Here is a 21682-nt window from a genome sequence, read left to right as displayed (position 1 = left end):
TGGGGGGAAACTTCCGGCTAATCAAGCAGCCATTGGAGCGCGTCTCCAACGGGGGATTTAAAAGTGGCGGCTTGAAGATGCACGACAGGCAGAGCAGTCGCGATCAAAGTGTGAGTCACGAGAGCAGGGGGAGAGCGGCAAAAGCGGTGGGGCAGCAGCAGAAGCAGAGACGGGAAGGATAAAGTGCGGTTGAGGCGCGGGGCACGATTGAGATCGAGAACGGACAAGAGACTGGCCAGTAGGACTGGGAGAACGGAACGAGCGAAAGCATTGTTGGATATGGATCTTCGGATCGTTCGTGCAAACCTGATGTCCCCCTTTTGAAGATCACGACAGTGGATTGGCCGGCCCCGACGAGATGGAGTGAAGGTATACTTTTCACTGTGAAGTGGTGTGTCATTGCAGTGTCTGAAGATTGAAGTGAGCACGTGTGAAGATTTACAGTGGTTTGCATGCACGAGTATGGGAAAATTAAACGCTACCAGCACTCTGAAATCTTTGTCGGGGATCATCTAGCCCGGTGGGGCGTCAGGAAATAATTTGAACTGCTGTGGGTAAAGCTTTACACAGGTGTCCCAGTTCATGCCACTGTGGTAAAGAAAGGAGAAGTTCAGCTCTGTGTGTCGTTGTGAAGATCTGCATTCTGCCATTACTGTCCTGTGGTAAGAGAAGACTCAGTTATTAACTGCTGGATTCTGTACTCACCAGTGGCGGAACTAGAGTTTTATACATGGGGTGGCCAGGGGGTGGCCACTGCTACTTTCGGGGGTACACAGTACACACACACACAAACACAGTGGAAAAGCTTATGGAAGGAATTGGGTCACTCTGTTTGTGTCTATAAGTGTTGAACATCCAAAATATTTGCAGAAAACAAAGCTTAAGCACCAAGGAGATAAGATACCGTAGCATGTGTCTGTTATGTACTGCTGCGTTTATTTACAAAAAAACTCACATTTACAAAAAAAACAAACAGTTTTTTTAATTGTACTTTAAAAATGTAAACAATTGTATTGCCCATCAATATAAAATCTTATCCTAGGAAGATTTAATACAACATAATTCTTTCTTTATAATAATTTATAATTATTCTTTCTAAATATAATTATTTTTTTTGTGTTCATTTTTGGGTGACCTATCCTTTTAATCTGGCAAAATCATCTCAACTTAAATTCCTGAATTGGGTATGTGATTGACTGCCTGTGTCTGGTAGATGCTCTGACCTGTTGCTGGTCCTGAAGTCTGACCACACTGACTCTGACTAGCCAGTGGTGATGCAAGGGCTGGGATCTGTTTGCACCTGATCTGCCTGTTAGTCATTTTAAGCCAAAATGGGAGTCAACCTTGAACTAATTGCAACAGAAGCAAACTCAACAGAAGCAAGAGATTGGGTTTGGGACTGGGTCTGTGGGACTGTTTCTGGGGGACGAGTCTGAGGGAAGAACAGGAGACAATGGTAAGGAGAATGCAAAGGACAAAAGGTAAAATAAAAAGTGAATCCCCAGAAACAGTTTTCGAAACTTTCCCCTAATGGGATTCTTCTAGACTTTTTTTTCCTTACTCAGGACATATTGAGGATACAAAATTATTTGAGTTTGCTTCTGTTGCAATTTGTTCAACCTTTTTTCATAAAATGACTGGACTATGTTTGTGCTTATTTAAAAAGCACTCTGATATCTCTCCCTTTCTTTTCATGTTTAATTGACCCTGTTCAAAAATATGACAAATTTAAAATATGATTCCAATCATATTTATATTCTAATCATCATCCAATTACCAACATTTTTATCTTAACTCTTTCTCGCAGTAGTCTATAAAAAAAATGGTGTTTTTGGTAATTTTCACAATTTCATGGCACCCCAGAATATTTTGTTGTATGAATATCTGAACATACCAAAAGAATGGACAGACAAAATTTTTTTTTATTCTAGCTTTGTGCGTCTTTTTTTATCAACACTTGAATGTTGGCAAGTTTCATAAAAAGCAACATGAGCAAAAAGCTGAGAAAATCGCATTTTTATCAAAGACTACATCTAGATCAGATTCATAATGATGATCAAAACACAGTAGATCGAGTCCATCAACACCCTACACCCATAAAGCTTCATAGTCCTATAGTGATCGCATTATGATATCACTTGTTTCTGCTCTTCTTTGCCTGCGTTTTGATCTCCTATCCTCACATTAGCTAGAACATTTGTATACTGTAACGTACACACTGCAAGGTACTGCATATGCGTGTATTAGGCCTAATGTAGGCTATTCGGAGCAAACCACCCTGATGCTAAACCTTAAAAACTTACTTCAAATATGATGTTTTCTTATTCGGTGAAGTTCGGTATCTTGCAACCATCTCTTGTCCTCTGCTCGTCCGTTTGAAAACTGTGCGCGCGCCGCGCTGCCGGCGAACATAATTTTTTTTTTAAAATCAGCATCAGCAACTGCCAGTAGCAAATAAAATGTTGGGGTGGCACCCGGGGTGGCCAATCGCATGTCAGGGGTGTCCAGTGCCACCCCGGACCCCCCTCTGGCTCCGCCACTGGTACTCACCATTGCTGTTCTGTGAACAGAGAGATCCTGTTATCCGCCGCTGCATTCTGCCATTGCTGTCCTGTGGTAAGAGAAGACTCAGTTATTAACTGCTGGATTCTGTACTCACCATTACTGTTCTGTGAACAGAGAGATCCTGTCATCCGCCGCTGCATTCTGCCATTGCTGTCCTGTGGTAAGAGAAGACTCAGTTATTAACTGCTGGATTCTGTACTCACCAATGCTGTTCTGTGAACAGAGAGATCCTGTTATCTGCCGCTGCATTCCGACTGCTGCTGCCCTGTGAAAGAAAGGTGACACTCAGTTATCTGATGCTGTCCTGTGAAAAGAGAAAGCCCACTGTCTGCCGCTACCTACCTGTAGTCCCTTGTGTCCTGCCCGCCACCTACTGTTGTCTGCTGCACTTTATCTGACAGTCATTGCTCTGCCCACCACCTACTGTTGTCTGCTGCTCTTCATTGGAAGGTCCTGGTCCTCTGTCCAACCCCCACACTGTGGTCCTACAAGTGGAGATACCCAGTCATCCGCTGCTACTTACCTGAAAGCCAACGCCCTTTGTCCCCTCACACTTCTGTTCTGTAAAAGGAGATGACCAACTGCCGGCTGTCCCGAGTCTTCCTCCATTGAAGATTCCTTTGACCTGTTTCACCGAGCGGCCCCTACGAGGAGGCCTGTGTCAGTGACATTTTCTTAAAGTTTTTTTTTTCATTCAATAAAAAGAATCAAGCTTTTATATCATGTTGTTGTCTTGCCTCGTTGGTGTACTTTGGTGTAGCTCCTCCGGAGTGGTGGTTGTTCTCGGCCCTAGCGGTGACACTTACGTTGCACGAGTGCCCACTACTGGCGGAAACTGCAATGGGCTGAATTGGAACGTCCTAAGCCCTTGATCACTTGGAATCAGCTATGGAGTTGATTTATTATTATTTATTTTTTTCCTTTAAGAATTTGTTTAATGCAGCATCCAAATGTTTATAGGTGTGTTTGGGTTGTTTTAAATTAAAAAAATTATAATTAATATATCATAGAGTTGTCTGTTGTGGTGATTAGACGAGATATGTGGTGACTAGGGGTGTAACGATACACGTATTCGTATTGAACCGTTCGGTACGAGGCTTTCGGTTCGGTTTTCGGTACGCATTTTCAAACCGAACGGTTCGTTGGACCATTTTTCCTGCCGACCAAAATTTTGTTATTTCAAATGTAGGCGGGTCGCGCGTGGCAAGCACGCTCATAATGTAAGAGACGCCGGCGCAACCACAACATTGCCCAACATCAAATGGCAAACGTAATCGCTTGAAACTGCTCGTTATTGTGTGGTTGAAGGACCGTTTATCAGTTTGGACCAAGCGGCAACCTCCCCGTCTCTCTCTTGAAACCAACACGGAAGTGAGTTAAACTGCAATTCGTTGACTGGCCGCTTGAGGCTGGTGTCAAAAGTGAGTCAAATCTGTATCTCCCCCATGTTAAAATGCCAAATTTTACAGCAGAAAAAACGTGTTTACAGCCTGGATCTCTATGTGGCTTTGGTCTATACAGCTAATTTTGCCCTTCATGACAACTGTGAGGGGGGTGAATTTTTTTATAACTCATAAGTTTAGTTTATTAATATTTAAAGTTCTGCATGGGTGTGGCCACTTGAGTGACAGGTGGATTGCCACTGATGTCAATGCTAGCCGTTTGTCTGCTGTTACTAGCCGTCACTTCACCTCAGCAAATTTTAGCTGCTGAACTTGCCATCTCTGCAGTGTTTTGTGCTTTTTTTCAGGATTATTTCATACAATTTAATTCACCCATTACTTTGCCCACGGCTTAGGATTCCGTCGTTGTCGTCGAGTATCGTTCAAGAGAACAACCAGCGCTGTATTTCAGTTGTTTTCCTCTGTGAACATGCACTAATGGATGTCTGACAATTTCGTTGCTTTTTGGAGTTTTCAGATTTAAAAACGGCAATAAAGGCTTGTTCGGCATTATATTTAATGACCAACTGTGGGATTTCATTGAACCTGAGGTGATAAATGAAGTTATCAAAAACAACTTAATTAAACCAGGTAAAAAAATAATTAAAAAACTTGCATGCCTTGAGTTTAAATGATTTACAATATTAACTTTTTTCCCGCCATTGACTGAATTTTTTCGTCATTTATGACACAATGCTTCCCCGTCATTGATGGAATTTTCTGGCAATCCATGTTTTCATTGTTATACGGCTGAGGGCGCTATTACACATCTTCTGAAAGAGTCCAGAATCTCTGGATCAAAACAGGCAAAGAAGTAGCAAAAACAAGCGATTTTCATAAAGAGGACACCATTGTGAAGCTTTGGGGGTGTTGGCTCAGTCTACTCCATCTTTGTTTTGATCATCGCTCTGAATCCGATCCGGATGTAGTCTTTGACAAAAATGCGATTTTCTCAGCTTTTTGTGCAGAATGTTGGGTGGTTTTTTATGAAACTTATCCACATTCAAGTGTTTATAAATAAAAGAATGCATGAAGCTAGAATTCTTTTTAATCTGTTCTTTCGTTAGGTATATTGCATGTTCAGATATTCATACAACAAAATATTCTAGGAGCCATTAACATTTTGTGAAAATGCTCAAAAATGCTTTCGATGGCTGGCAACTTAAAAAAACTGGCGGGGAAAGAGTTGAGTACAAGAAAAAACACCTATATAAATATGGTGTTCACATGCAAAATACTTTTTGTTTTGGCAAGGTAAAAGGCCACTTTCATCAATGTGTCCCACAATAATATTGGACAAACACAGCGGACAAGTCAAAATGGTGGTTGGAGGTGCAGGTGGGACAAATATCACCACTGCAACTGCTCAGGTAACAAAAAACACTTACAGCATTGCTCAACTTTATATAACAGCACATTACAGAAAGCAATATCAATACATTGACATTTGGTTATTCTGAATTACTATTCTGAACTTGAAAAACATTTGTTCTAAATTTGTCAAGGTTGGCTGCAGGACTTGACTTGACCTAACTAACAACCAGTGTTGGGTATGTTACTTAACCCTCTGAGGTCTGAGCTGTTTTCTGGGCCCTGGAGGTGTTCTGACATGCTCTGACATTTCTGGTTATTTCTGTTACTTGTGACATTTTCATGGCTAAAGTCTAATTACACTGTATTCCGCACAAACTCTGCTACGATAATATATCAGCAGCATGTATGTAAAAGTTTGTAGTTTTGAGATAATGACATTTATGCGTGGTTTGTGAAAATACAAAAAAAAAATTCTCACTGAAATAAGGCCATGAAACCCATACTGATTATTTCTTCACAAGACTTTTGAAAATTGTATCACGTAGCCTAGAATATTTGCTCTAAAACTATGTGACAATCACCCCGACTGCTCATTCAGATAAGACAATATATTGATTTAAAAATTTTACGACGTGTTTTGTGTGAAAAAGCTTTATGCGGAGGTCATTAATATGTATTGTTTTCACACCTGAGAAAGACAAAGACCCTCCCCTAACGGCCCTATTAGGAGCTATCAGGCCCTGTCATTCTGAGCAACCTTGCACAATACTGTAAATGAGGAGATTTAAAAAAGAATGGCTTTTAAATTGTTTGGATTTATTTACAACTCAACATAGTCCAAAGATACACACAACAAATGCCAAAAAAGCACTTATTGAAAACAATGATCCAAAGATAGAGACCTTTGTGCCATTCCTAAAAACATTGTACATACCTTTCATTTCCAAGGTGTTTGATTTTCACTTTACCATGTTCATGTTCACTGAAGTCCTCAGTGGCATCTGGGCCCTGAAAAAAAAAGTGAACATACTGATATCAAGAGAAAGGCCTGCACGATTTTGGGAATAAATTTTAGATTTTTCTGGTTAAAATTGCTTTTTAAAATTCACAGAATACACACACACACACACACACACAAATGTTTCCAACAATATATAATATAATGAACACCAGGTTTGTTGTGCCTTGTAGGCATAAGCTATGCGCAGTGCTGCATAAAATAACAATAACCTTATAGCAGTATAAATCTTCCAAAAGATTTCAGTAACAACTAAGCTAGAGAAAAATATATTGATTATCATGTTACTTCAAATGTTTCCATTCGTTATGATGATATGAAATGAGATAATAGTAAAAACATGAAGCTGTTTGCTTTTCAAACGCGATCGCGCTGCAAAATATGATACATTCAAACGCGATCGCGCTGCAAAATATGATACATTCAAGCGCGATCGCGCTCAAATATAAAACATTATGGTTACCATATACATATCTACGTTTGAGCAGATATCCACAAACACATTAACAGTAAACACGGGTCTAAATAATAGTCACCATATATCTAGCAACAGTTCAACTGCAATGTGAAATTTATGCAACAATAGCAAACTAATATGTAAGAATTTCTTACCTTACATCTTTCTTGTCTTCAAATCGCGTTCTTCTTCTTCTGATGTAAATCCAATGTAAGCTCAGGCGCGTCTAAAAGCAGAGACTTGTAAAGTGTTTTGGTGTTTTGTTTTTGAGATAGGCCTAATGAGCGCGATCGCGTTCCATGTGGTGATTTGCATGTGAATATCTTTTGCGCGGGTGGGCGTGGTAAATTAAAAAATAATGATCAAGCGTTTGAGAAGCTGGACATCTTGTTGGTTTTATACAAATTACTTAAACAGAGAATATTTGTTTTCAGTTTGAATCCGATCATTTAAAAGTACACACTTAAATGTTTATAAAGGTATATGGCTCTTAAATGTGTGACAAGTATTCGCTGAGTTTTGTTTCAGTTTATAGACGTGCTCAAGAAAAAAAAGTTCACCGCGACGGAGAGGCAGAACGCACACCCTGTTTATTTCCTTTATTTTACAAAAGCACAATGTTTTTATTTGATTGTAAGTGGACACATACAAAAGTAGAAATATCACAGATTCTTTTTTATATTTCTTTTTTCTGTATGACCATAAATGACGGAGTAATTTAAGTTTATAGTGCTACAATGTGGAGAAAATCCAGCAAAACGCGCCCGCGCGTTTGTCGACCTCAGAGGGTTAAAAAAGTACTTCTCACAAATAGTAACTGAGTTAGTAACGGAGTTACATCATTATAAAAGTAACTAATTGCTAGGGAAAGTAACTATTGCACATTATCTGTTCCCTCCTTCAGGGAACGAGGGTTACATACGTAACCAAGACGTTCCCTTTCAGTCGCTCACGTTCGATGTAGTCGACGTGTCGACTGATTGGGATCCCTATTAAAACGCCACTAGTGCTGCCACCTTCCAGTGCCTAGAAAAAAGCCTCCTGATCCTCCCGCATATTGAGGCGGATATAGGACAGGGCTTAGGCCAGGAAAGTCACTGCTGTTCCACAGGACCACTGGGAAAGCATTAACCTTTCGTTGGAAGGCAAAAATTGCGGAAGCCACATCCTGCCCATAGGGAGGTAACGTGGAGAATAACACATATGGACTGAGCGAAATACCGGGCAGTACAACATATGGAATGTCACTGAGGTGGCTCCAGCCTATAACAGGGGGGAGACGCAACCGGTCAGTGACGGCAGAGCAGACTCTGCCAAGGGAAGACACAGGCTCGCCACAGGGAGCCGTACCGTGGAAGAATACACATATGGGATCGCAGTAGGGATCGCAACATATGGACCCAGCCAAGCACAAGTTTCACCAGTGCATGCGAGTGATAGGCCTAGCATCGGATGCTCCACCACGTCCAATGCCAAAGGGGTATGGAGGAACTCAACAGGGTTCGGCAAGAGGGGAACTCAGCTGGAGCAAAATGGCGCACGTATCCAGTCCATAGGAGGGGAATGGCGCAGCAAGCCGACACTACAAACCGGACTAACAGTGAAGCTGGCTTCATGTGAAGGGAGCCCACGGAAAGCAACCGGCTCGACACATAGGCTATTTTCCTAGCAAATGGGCTGGTGTCGCCCAGCCCGTAGCTCTAAAAAATCTGTCAGTGAGGCACTCTGTGTCAACGCCCAGGAAGGAGTACAGTCTCTCTTTGGACGAGCTTACTACCCAGGTGGGCACGGTGCATCTTGTGAAAACACACCAAGATGATGGCAACCACTATCACCTCCACCTAAGCTGGTGTTTAGCAGACACTTGTTCTAGGAGCGAATGGCCCGGAGAAACAAAAGGTCTGAACACGGCTGAGAGTTTGGCAGCAGGCCGGGTGTTGTAAACACACGGAGCGTGCCACTCTGCCACGGCCACCTCGGGACTCAGTCATGAAGACTCAGTAGTGCTGAAGCGGTCTTCATATGGAGGAAGCCGGTTTATATGCGGCTGCATCTACCATATGCCCCAGGAGCCTCTGAAGGTTTCACTGGGAACCTTTATCACTTCTATGAAACACCGACCGGACACCGTTCCGATGGACATCCTGTCCTCTGGAGGAGCCCCGAACTAAATGGCTGGTTGGTCCATTACAGTGGGACCAGCGCGTTCCTCGGGGAGCTCCACCGGTTGCGGTGTGAGAGAGGAGGGAGGGATACATGGGGCTTAGCCGGGCGGATCACCCAACCCCTGCGGCACTCCAGGCTTCCCCTGGGAAGTTAGCCCAGAGGAAACACCAGAGCGGGGCATGAGGACTCCAGTCTCGATCTCAACACCAAGATGACCATATTCCCACAATGAGAACATGAGTCATCCACGAGAGCTGCTTCAGCGTGCTGTTAGCCCAAAAACGTGATGCATCTATCGTGGCCGTCAGAGGGGGACAGAGCCCTACCGCACCCAGAAACGCACGGATGGAATGGCATCTTGACAAAGACGCAAACACAGCCGTTTTGCTCTTTCAGGAAATTTGACCCATCACCAGTGCCGGAGCACACAGGGGAACAACCGCGGCAACACTTTACAGTGAAGCACTCACTATTTCCACCCTCAACCGGCCGTCAACAAACACTCTCAAAAAATGCTGTTAAAACAGCAGTTGACAGCTTCCGTAGCACGCGATCACCACTGCACTCGCTGTAGAAACACCAGCACTGGGACAGTCTTCCAGAAGAACACAGACACACTCGCTCGTTGTAGAAAACAACACTCTTCAGAGACATCAGAAGACCCGATCGGCTCCAAAGCGAAAGACAACTGGGACTGCACAGGACTGCTAACATAAGGAGAATGAATAGGGCGGCAAACAAAGCAGGTAACGAGGGAGGACAGATGGAGCAAACTCAAACAATTACAAGATGGACGAGCTTAAGACAATAGATAGGAGAGAACATGGCACAAGGAAACATACATGACAAGCCCTGTGCTCACAAACATGACTAAAACACAAGCACATGGCCAGCGAACACAATCACAAACCATGTGCTCAAACAGGACAAGACTTGAGCAAGCAGCTAATGAGAACACACACTTCACGCAAAACAACTCACACGGACAGAAGACAAGACAATAGCAGTATCAGAACTCTGTCACCAACCCAAGAATAAGCAGATCAAAGTGACAGAACAGGTCAGGTTAAGGTTGTGTGATTTTAAAAATAGACAATAGGTTTGTGTGATATTTAAATCTTTTTGTCTTTAATCTAAACCTTTTCCCCTCTCCTGTCTCTCTAATCTCAGGTGATCCTGAACTACCTGTTCTTTGACTATGACCTGCAGAAAGCTGTCACTGAACCCAGAGTTCAGATCACGCTACATGACACAAATGTAGAAGATAAATTTGATCAGGTAGGATTCATACACTTGAAAACAAACGTTTGTCATCTAAATTAGATTCACAAAGTCAGAAAAGTGATAATTATACAAATTTTCTCTCTGTGTTGTATTTCTGAATGCAGAGAGTAATTGATGGCTTGAAGCTGAAGAGTCATAATATCCATCACAATACTTCGTTATCAGTGGTCCAGGCGGTTGTTCGACAGCGGGACAAACTCTGTGCTGAGTCAGGAAAGGTGGCTATCCGGCGGGATACTGAGCACTCCTGTGTTTGACCCAGCTAAAGTTAAACCCTTGACCGGTTACAGATCCAGATACTGTGCACTCCTGTGTTTGACCCAGCTAAAGTTAAACCCTGGACCAGTGACAGATCCAGATACTGAGCACTCCTGTGTTTGACCCAGCTAAAGTTAAACCCTTGACCAGAGACAGATCCAGATACTGTGCACTCCTGTGTTTGACCCAGCTAAAGTTAAACCCTTGACCAGAGACAGATCCAGATACTGAGCACTCCTGTGTTTGACCCAGCTAAAGTTAAACCCTGGACCAGTGACAGATCCAGATACTGTGCACTCCTGTGTTTGACCCAGCTAAAGTTAAACCCTGGACCAGTGACAGATCCAGATACTGAGCACTCCTGTGTTTGACCCAGCTAAAGTTAAACCCTTGACCAGAGACAGATCCAGATACTGTGCACTCCTGTGTTTGACCCAGCTAAAGTTAAACCCTTGACCAGTAACAGATCCAGATACTGAGCACTCCTGTGTTTGACCCAGCTAAAGTTAAACCCTGGACCAGTGACAGATCCAGATACTGAGCACTGTGTTTGACCCAGCTAAAGTTAAACCCTTGACCGGTGACAGTTTCAGATACTGAGCACTCCTGTGTTTGACCCAGCTAAAGTTAAACCCTTGACCGGTGACAGATCCAGATACTGAGCACTCCTGTGTTTGACCCAGCTAAAGTTAAACCCTGGACCAGTGACAGATCCAGATACTGAGCACTCCTGTGTTTGACCCAGCTAAAGTTAAACCCTTGACCGGTGACAGATCCAGACTTGTTTGTTGGGGTGTTTTATAGGTGTCAATTAAATTGAGCAAGCAACGTGCAAAAAAAAAAAAATCATAATATTGTTTCAGCCATCCTGCAGTACAATATCCCACAGCTCATAAGAATGCTACACATTTTATCAGTAGTATTTCAGCTTTTACATTTTTATTTAGCGTATCTATTGCTATCTATTGCATTTTGAAATCTGCTAAAAAAAAAAAAAAATCTTCCAATGGGGTAAGAAAAATACACTCAAGATTCTTTTTCTTACCCCATTGGGAGATAATTTTGCTTGTTTTAAGCAAAAACTCACTTCATTTTGATTTTTTTTTTTTTTTTTTTTTTCACAGAAAACAAGACATAATATCTTATGGCATTTTACTACTTTAGTAAATGCATCTTGATTTAAGAATTTTTAGATATTTGGACTGGAAACAAGACAAAAATACTGAGTAAGAAAAGCATTTTTTGCCATGTATAAACTCAAAATAATAATAATAATAATTTTCCATGTTGTAAGCTTTACTGAAAAGGGTTTAATAGTTGTAAAGGAGTTGTTGCAAATCAATAAAGTATCCTATCAACTTTAACTTGCTTTATAAAGTGTTGTTCTGTCAATGCAACATTGGTGAGTACCCAGCTAACACAGTTTTGTTACAAGAACGTTCTCCAAATATTCAGTGTTGGTTCTGGGAATGTAAAAAATGTCCAGTTTTCTGTTTAAAAGGTATGATGTTCCTCAAACATTCTTTCAACTTAATTTTGATTAACAATTCAACATTCTATTTGTAACATTCCAAGAACATAAAAATGTTAGTGTCCTGAATGTTAATAGAATGTTATTTAAAGGTTAGTGTGAAGTTCCTGAAACATTCTCTCAATCATTCTGTCACGAACTGCTCCGAGACACAAAGGTTGAGATCCAATTGCAGCTTTATTTGAAGCGTAATCCAGAATCGTAATCAGCACAAGCAGGGGTCAAACACAGGAAGGCAGTCCAAACAAACAAAATAAACAAACAATCAAAACAGGCAGGGGTCAGAGGCAAAAGAGTAATCCAGGGAACAGGCAAGAAATCCAAAAACCAAGAGACATGAAACCAGGGAAAACGCTCGGAAATGCAGTGCAACAACATACAAAACTTCGCCGTGAGTGATGGGGTGAACCAGGCTTATATGGGGTGAACTAAACAAGAAGATGAGATACAGGTGAATGTGATAATGAGTGCTGATGAGTCCAGGCAGAGAATGATGGGAGATGTAGTCTGTGAGTGAACATGAAAGTCTGGTGTGGAGTGCCCTCTGGTGGCTCTCATGGGCACTCCAGCTGGTGACCGTTACACATTCAAACACCTGCTGTGAACAAAGAGAAATAAGAACACAAACTACAACTTTCTTCAGCCACAGGATTAGAGGAAAGCAACCAAAGACAAAAGAAGACATTAAATCTCTGAAGATCTCAGCAGAGGAGGATTAAACACAACTCCACAAACAGCATTACCAGCTCCACTTATTACTAACCAGAATTACATCTCAACTGCAAGTGCATAAAAACAGTAACAATGGTAAATATGAGTCTGCATTGAAGAAAATACACTTTTTTTCACAGCATATACTGATTTACTTTTAGTGGACCAGGGGTGTATGCAGTAGCAGTTCTTTCCTATTTGGTGCCCTAGGGAACCTTTGAGATATGCCGCCCCCTAAAGCGTACTCAAATCAGCTTGAAAAAGGCTATCTCATCAAATTTGTACATGGAATTATTAGACATAAAAACGGATCCTTCATTTCTTTACAATATAAAGGTACACTGTGCTATTTTACCAATCAATTGTGGAAGTCTGGTAGTTGAAAGCTTCAGGCAACATGTTGTATATTCCGTTACCATACGTTTGTGTAATTTATGTAGGTTAATAGTCTACATATTTATAACTAAAATGTATTATTCATTAGTTAATAAATCAAACTTGAAGATGATCTAAGTGATAAATGTCTGTTGCCATGTTAAATATCAAAATTTACATTACATTTAGTCATTTAGCAGACGCTTTTGTCCAAGGAGACTTAAATGAAGACTAAATTAAGCGAGTCATCATGAAGAGGCAAAAACAACACAAGAAGTGCTCAAAATACAAAGTTCCGGCATTGCAGAGTAGCATAAGCTAGACAAGGGAGGATTAAAGGAAAATTACTTTTTATTATTATTAGTAGTAGTATTGTTTATGAGGTAAAGTGCTCACGGAAGAGATGAGTTCCGTGTCTTTTGAATGTTGTCAGGGATTCTGCATCCGGGATGAAGGTGGGGAGATCAATGTAATAATGTAGTTATTTTATAATAACTTAATTGTATTATAACTTATTGTAGTTATTTTAATAAATGTAGTTTATTTTAAAAAGCGTTTACGTAATTTATTTATTCTTTACTAATTTTCATGATAGTTGCATTGTAACTGTAGCGTCTCGCGCACTTCCTTCCCCGCGTGTATTTCCCTCACACTGATCGCGCAGTGACATGCATTCCCCTCTCCACTTCAGATGTAGTGATGATCGATGTTCCCTACACCCTATGCCGTGTGCAGTGCCCTACGAGCTCGAGCTGAACACGCACTGGAGGCTCATCAAGATGGCGGAGGACCCTATGAAGTGCACTTCGCAGAGCACAGGCGTTCGAAGGGAACACACACCTCAAGTCACCTGTGTGTCCAGAAAACAAAAGTAAAAGAAGAAACGGAAGAGACGCCAGTCCGGAGATATAAACAAAACTTGGCAAAATCAGGACGTGCATAGAAATACGCTATCATTTAGGTTTCTTTACTTCCTTGCAGAGGATTTTACACGGGATAACAGTTGTTGAATGTGCAAATAATGGAAGCATCCTCTGTTAAACTAATTTATGTAGGCTAAATCGCTTTTGATATTTAGAAAGATGACTCAATTGTTTAAATATTTAGACTAAAAGCATTGGCGAATTTTGAGTGTAATTTATCTAGTATTAATTTATTTATTTATGTGATAGTTTCATCCTACTGTAATGCAATATGTTGTAGCCTATGATAGGCTATTTTAATCAGTCAATGAATAAATACATAGATCACGTTTAATGCTTGTTTCCCAATGGTCTGGTGGTTGAACTAGCTTGAGGAGGTATGAAGGAGGTATTCGAGGTATGGAGCTCGAATATTTTTTCACTTTTTTTTTTTTTAATCTTTGGTTTTCAAATAAGATTTAAAAACATTGTTTTTCTATTTCCCGACAAAGATGCGTCCTATATCAACTGCTCTGCGCTTCGACAGGGATGTGGGACACGAGCAGAGACACCTATTCTCTTCTCTAATATCTTCCTGTTTTCTCCTGATATTGCAAGAAACTGACACTTGTTGTAAAAAGTCTGAAGACTGAATGTTATCTTCCGCAGTGTCAAGACATTTAGGGTGCTGCCAGAGAAAGCGAAACTAAAATCCCAACCCAGCAAACACATTTGGGTCAATGACGTATAAGGATTTTCAACAGGCCAATTTTAAAATACGAAAATTAACAATATATATTGCAATTGTTCAATCATTAAGAATGTTGTGTACATATAAATTCAAATAAAAAATTTAAATTAAGTGATTTTAGTGTTTTTTCATCTAGATGAATTGTCCATAGGCTTAAAAAATGTCATGTGGGGCGACCGTGATTTATCTTAAAATTAATTAATTTCCTTAACATAAATGTATTTTTTTTTTACATGTTCTCAGTAATTAAAGTGTTTAAAAACAGAGTATTTGAATTTCTTTTGAGTTTTTTTATATAATGATCTCATATTTTTGTTCTGCAACTTCAGTCGCCTTCTAAAATGCAGTTAACAGACTTATTTTTCCTGTAAATCGCATAAAACTGCTAGAAATGTTTTAAAAATATAATTTACTAAAGCATACTGTATCAGTGATTCATATTTCAGCCACAGAAATAAGATATTTTATTTTAAATTTAATACAGTGATAGCTTTTATTGGTCGCACCACATGATAAGTGGTCGCTCCAAATGACACGAAAACCTTATATAGTTAAAAATCTATTTAAAGAGATCAATGAACAATACATTTTATAAAAATTTTTTTATTTAAACCAGATTTTATACAAATTTCACAGAATTTTCCTGAACACAAACATTTTATAAACTCACTTTTATAAAAAAAAAATCACTTCACAAACACAAGTGCACCATTTAATTTAACTTGACTTAGAATTTCTTTCTAACAAATAATAATGTTATAGATATAAATTATTTCATAAAAGTATTGTATACAGGTAACATTTGGGGTCAATAGTTTTTTTAAGTAATTAATACTTTATTAATCAAGGACACATTCAGTGTCACATTCAGGCGCAGGCTATAATGTTCCGAAAGATTCTATTTCAAATAAATGCTGTTCTTTTGAACTTTCTATTCATCAAATAATCCTGACATATAAAATGTATCACAGTTTCCAAAAAAAATATGAACATTGATAATAATCAGAAATGTTTCTTGAGCAGCAAATCATTAGCAAATCAAAACCAGTCACAAGTCGCACAGGGTATTTGTGGCAATAGCCAACAATACATTGTATGGGTCAAAATTATCGATTTTTCTTTTATTCCAAAAAATCATTAGGATATTAAATAAAGATCATGTTTTATATTTTGTAAATGTCCTACCATAAATTTATAAACATTTATTTTTGTGAGTGAATATAGCAATATTGCAAACATAAATGGACAACTTTAAAGGCGATTTTCTCAATGTTTCGATTTTGTAGCACCCTCAGATTCCAGATTTTCAGTTGTATCGGCCAAATATTGTTCTATCTTAACAAATCATACATCAATGGAAAGCTTATTTATTCAGCTTTCATATGATGTATAAATCTAAATTTCAAAAAATTTACCCATGTGACATTGACCCATTGAGTGGTTTTGTGGTCTAGGGTTACATATTAGAATTATTTCTGAAGGATCATGTGACACTGAAAACTGGAGTAACGATGCTGAAAATTCAGCTTTGATCATAGGAATAAATTACAGTTATATATTCACATAGAAAACAGATATTTTAAACTGTAATAATATTTCACTCTTCTCCTATCAAGGTACTCTGCTCTTGCTGCAGGGTTAGAATTTTTTCGCTTGGCAGTGGCATCTGGTAAAATAGATTAAAATAGTTTTAAATAAATAAATAGGCAATAATAAATACACTACTAATACATGCATTATTACTAAACTGAAATTACATGCTCTAATCATATCTCATATTGTACAAAGAGTAAACACAAACTGTCTGAAATCTATAAAAAAGATCTCAAATTGCATAAAAATCTATTCCAAATGATATTAAATTAAAGTACTTTTTTTATATAAACCGTCAATTGAATATAAAAGCATAAAACTGCCAATCTAGGACATATATCTATCATGGAAAACAGTCTGCAGTGGTCGCACCACATGATATTTGGTCGCACCACATGATATTTTCAAATTCAGTCATAATTTACAGGCACAGAATTGGCCACCTAAACAAAACAAGCTAGCTTGCCAAAAAAGGTCACTATGAAATTTATAATAAAAATATATATTTGTAGAAATAACTTTAATATTAAATTTTTTTTGAGGTCATCCCACATGACATCCAAATGTGGCAACTACATACCAACCATTACAAAGGTTTATTTTTTTTCCAATTTGAGAGAATTACAAACCTGCTTGCTGCTTCCATGGGTCCTTGGTATATTGGTTTATGATGTAACTTCCTGTGTTTGAATAGTTTTCAACATATAAGTCCCAAAATGGTAGTTCCTTGATGGTCGCACCACATGATATTTCATAAAATGGACATCATCGGACAAAGTTTGTTTGTATATTATGATGGAAATATAAATACAAATGCTTTGAATTTTTTTAAAGGATTACAAAACATTTTGGAAATCATGCCAAATAGTGCAGAAAATAAATTTGAATAAATTCAGAGTAATTTCAAAGACGTTTTCAAAACAGAAGTTATGGCCGGACGGTCGCACCACATGATGTTTTGACACTTTAAAAAACAAAAAAAATAACAAATAAGTAAAGGTTTTTTAAAAGTTAAAGTGAGTACATACATGGGAGAGGTACTATAAATATACAGTATCTTTTTATGCATTTAAACCCATTTTTGCCTGAAAAAATGCAATCGGACAGAAAATGTAGGCGTCACGTCATTGACCCATTTACGTTGTGGCAACGTCTCTGGCACGTTGCATTTCTGCTATGGCAACGTCGCTGTCTACGTGCTCGCAACATTGTAACAACGTAGAATTGTAAGACGCAACAGGGCTGTAGCAACGTTGTTGCGCGACATTCAGCAACTGAGAGGACGTTCTGACAATATTTGTATATGCTGCTATATCCTCCATTTAACATTTTGTTAGATAATTATATACTTTTTTATCGTTTATTGTTTATCTATATAATTATTTAATGGGGCTATCAACACCTGCAAGTGTACACTTTGAAGAGTAAAAATGACAGAAGGTTAATTTCGTTAATTCAACTTTATTAAAACTGCATAATATGGTAATCAAATTGCACTTCCAAAAGTAATACATTTGTGAAAAAAGAAAAAAAAAGAAAAAAACGAATATACAAATTTATTTTAAGTATAATAAATAAAACATAAAAAGCAAAGGCAGATCAGAACATTTAAAGTCCACATGAAATCAAAATTGACTATACTTACTTTGTTTGCCTAAATTGATCGTTTTGTGGTGAACAATTCATCCATGCAAGTCAATCCACACAAAAAAATTTTTTGGCTTCGTAATCTTTAATCAAAATCTGAAAATGCCCCTCCCCTCTGCGTTGGAGGACCTTCCCTGATGACGTAGGTCTGAGGACTTGGGTTGGGAAACGCTTAACCACTCCCCTCAAACCATTAGTCTGCTATGAGCAGAGATGGAGAGGAGGAGCGCTAGAGTAAAACCCTGCCCTCTGTTCAATATTCCGTTTCACTGGGAAACACGTCACAACACTGGAGAAAAGTCGTTTGCAACTTCCGGTTCACGGGGACTTTAATGAACAAAACCGGGTCTGTATGGCAGACAGTTATGGAGGCAGATTAGTCTCAAATATAAATCACGCAAAAAACATGATTCACACATGCGTAGACAATTTCACATGCATGAAACCTAATTCACGTACACACAAAAAAAATCCACGTGCGTGAAAAAAAAAAATATATTCACAAAAAGCAATTCACATGCGCAAAATAAAATTATATACTCATAAAATACATTTCACAAATGCAAAACACAATTCGTAGATATACAACTGTGCACAAAAACCTTTGAATGTTTAAAATGTACGAGTGTATCCTTGCATTTGAATGTGCAAATCGTCATTCACGTACGAATCGCCTTAGATATGTGTGTGTGTTTTTGAGACTTTCCTGGCAGCATAACACTGGTAACACAGAGCAGTCGTACTCTTTAGCCAATCAGATTTAAGCTTATCAATTGACCAATCAGTATCACGTGAGGGCGGGCCTACCTACATTTTACGTCATCAGCTTTCGACCAGTTCATGGCTGAGCAGAGGTAAGTGCAGTTAATCGTTCATTTTTGTGTTTAGAAGTCAGAGATCAGTTGAAGCAATAGTTTATTAACTGCTGTTTAGTCCACATGTGAATATAAACATTTATTTTTAGTATTGATGGATTTTCATGTCCTGTCCACCACACATTCAACTGATGATAATGTATGTAATGACGTGCATATATAGGAGACATGTTTTGATCTGCATATATTATGTAGTTTTATTGTTTCAGATTTCCAAGACAGATGATGTATGAAGTTGCAGACAACCAGTACTGTGATCTTACCATTTCTACTGTAATTCTTTGAAAACAGTCATGTTGCAAGCCATCCACTATGACAGTTGTTTCAACAAGTGGTTGAAAGTGATGCATTGTTACTGTATTAATTTGTCTCCTGCGGACTATATGAACACGCTTTAGGAATAAAGCCTTGCTATGCATGCATTATTAAATGTTCTTGTAAGAATTAAAAGATTCAGACATAGTTCAATTTGATGTACACGTTTTATTAATTTGAAAGTTTCCGAATCCTTTGGGAATAAAATATATAAAATGACTTGATCATGATTAATGTTCCTGTTACATATGAAGATCATGAACTGACAGTCTTAAGTGTGAAGCACAATATTCAGTACAGAGAAATATACGTCTCTTCAGGAGTTGTGAGATCCAGTCAGAGTCTACTTTGCTTTATAAGTATATAAATATAAGTGCAATACATCAAGTGAAAAGTTAAAAAATGAATTGTGTTCAGTCCGGTCATCAGTAGACCTCTCTATTAGGACATATAAGATTTTGTCCTGATATTTAAAGTACTAAAACCCTATAGTACAAGAGGTGCAGACAGAGGATGTGGGAAATTAAGTGATGGTATTTGAATAGAGTTTACTGAGTAATCTTAGTCGCATAATCTTAATTGCCTCTCTATGATAAGTACATTTGTCTTATCAGCATAAAATCAGATTTGCCTATTTTATAGGCAAAGTAAAATTAATGCTTCACAATATTGTCCTGTGAGACCTTAAGATGACAATAAAAAACCTTATTTAAAAACCTTGAGATTACAATACAGCATAAGGAAATGCATGTTGAATATATTGGTAACACTCTACAATAAGGTACAATAACTAAGTTAACATTAGTTCATGTATTAAATAACCATGAGCAATACATTTGTTGCTGTGTTTGTTAATCTTTGTTAACATTAGTTAAAAATACAGCTGTTCATTGTTAGTTTACAGTGCATTTACTAATGTTAACAAGATTTTAATGAAGTATTAGTAAATGTTAACATTAACAAAAAATAATAAAGGCTGTTCACGTGCAGTTCATTATTAGTTCATGTTAACTAATGAAACGTTTTAATAAAGTCCAATTAAGACATAAATACAAAAAAAAAAAGTATAAAAGAGAATAAAGAAACAACATGAATTAAGATGTTCGTGACTGCTATCCAAATGTCACACCAAAGGTGATTAATCCTGAAAAATGCAGGGAAACAAGTGTTAATAATAATTTAACATCATACACAAATGGCAAAAAACACTGGCTGCTCATTAAAATAGGTCTATTCACTATTTAAAGAACAATCTCGATGGGTATTGACCACAGATGATTGTTTTGCAATCATTAGCGTGATTGTAGCTGTGAGAGCTGTCTGTACCTTCAGCTAAAATACAACAAAACAAGCATCATTCTTCTTCATTTTTGACACGATATGGGACATCTGATTACAACAACACTTGCTTACATCAGTTAATAGTTCATAAACTATTGCTTCAACTGATCTCAAACTTCTTTAACTTCAGTTAACACAGAAATGAACGATTAACTGCACTTACCTCTGCTCAGCCATGAACTGGTCGAAAGCTGATGACGTAACATGCAGGTAGGCCCGCCCTCACGTGATACTGATTGGTCGATTGATAAGCTTAAATCTGATTGGCTAAAGAGTACGACTGCTCTGTGTTACGAGTGTTATGCTGCCAGGAAAGTCTCAAAAACACACACACACGCATATCTAAGGCGATTCGTACGTGAATGACGATTTGCACATTCAAATGCAAGGATACACTCGTACATTTTAAACATTCAAAGGTTTTTGTGCACAGTTGTATATCTACGAATTGTGGTTTGCATTTGTGAAATGTATTTTATGATTATATAATTTTATTTTGCGCATGTGAATTGCTTTTTGTGATTTTTTTTTTTTTTTTCACGCACGTGGATTTTTTTTTTGTGTACGTGAATTAGGTTTCATGTATGTGAAATTGTCTACGCATTTGTGAATCATGTTTTTTGCGTGAATTATATTTGAGACTAATCTGCTTCCATAGACAGTAGCCGAAAGCCGGCCGATAAAGGTCGGTAACCGGGGAAACATCCACAAATCCAGAGGAGCAAAGAAACGAATGAGATAGCGGAAAAATCAAATGACAAACTAAACAGTGCAAGCGAGGCTACATTAATCAAATTAGAAATTAAAGTTGTAAGTTGTGTTTGATAGCTGAGGTAGGATGAATTAAACGCAATACTCACGTATCCTTGCTCGATGATGAATGAGAACACAATGAGCCCAACAGGTGGTTGGGATTTAAAAGGCTGATTTTCGCGCTTCAGGGCAGTGACGAGTACATGTAGTCCAGTGGTTGTCCAGACACTGTTGGCACAACCTTAAGCAATGGCCCTGAACGATGGTTTAATGTCAACATTGTGACAACGCTGTAACAACCTTCACCACACAACGTATTTATAGCAACGTTGGCCATGTTGATAAAACGTTGTTAGAAGGTTGGCTACGTTGTGCCAACATTCT

At 38.5% G+C, this 21682-nt stretch overlaps 1 protein-coding gene across 1 annotated transcript in view; it reads left to right on the top strand.

The window, feature by feature from the left end:
- The window catches only part of LOC311088037 (glutathione hydrolase 1 proenzyme-like), a 32163-nt gene extending 18393 nt beyond the window's left edge, over positions 1-13770 (top strand). The window contains exons 10-11 of the mRNA XM_084121673.1: positions 10133-10240; positions 10351-13770. Of these exons, the coding sequence (XP_083977799.1) occupies positions 10133-10240; positions 10351-10503 (261 nt within the window). The 3' untranslated portion in view covers positions 10504-13770. The remainder of the gene's footprint in view (positions 1-10132; positions 10241-10350) is intronic.
- Positions 13771-21682: the final 7912 nt, after the last annotated feature.

The sequence above is a fragment of the Abramis brama genome (assembly GCF_963993115.1).
Source record: "Abramis brama genome assembly, chromosome: 8".
NCBI lineage: Eukaryota > Metazoa > Chordata > Actinopteri > Cypriniformes > Leuciscidae > Abramis > Abramis brama.
Note: the sequence above shows the minus strand (reverse complement) of the source record. Positions and strands in the feature narration are given on the sequence as shown.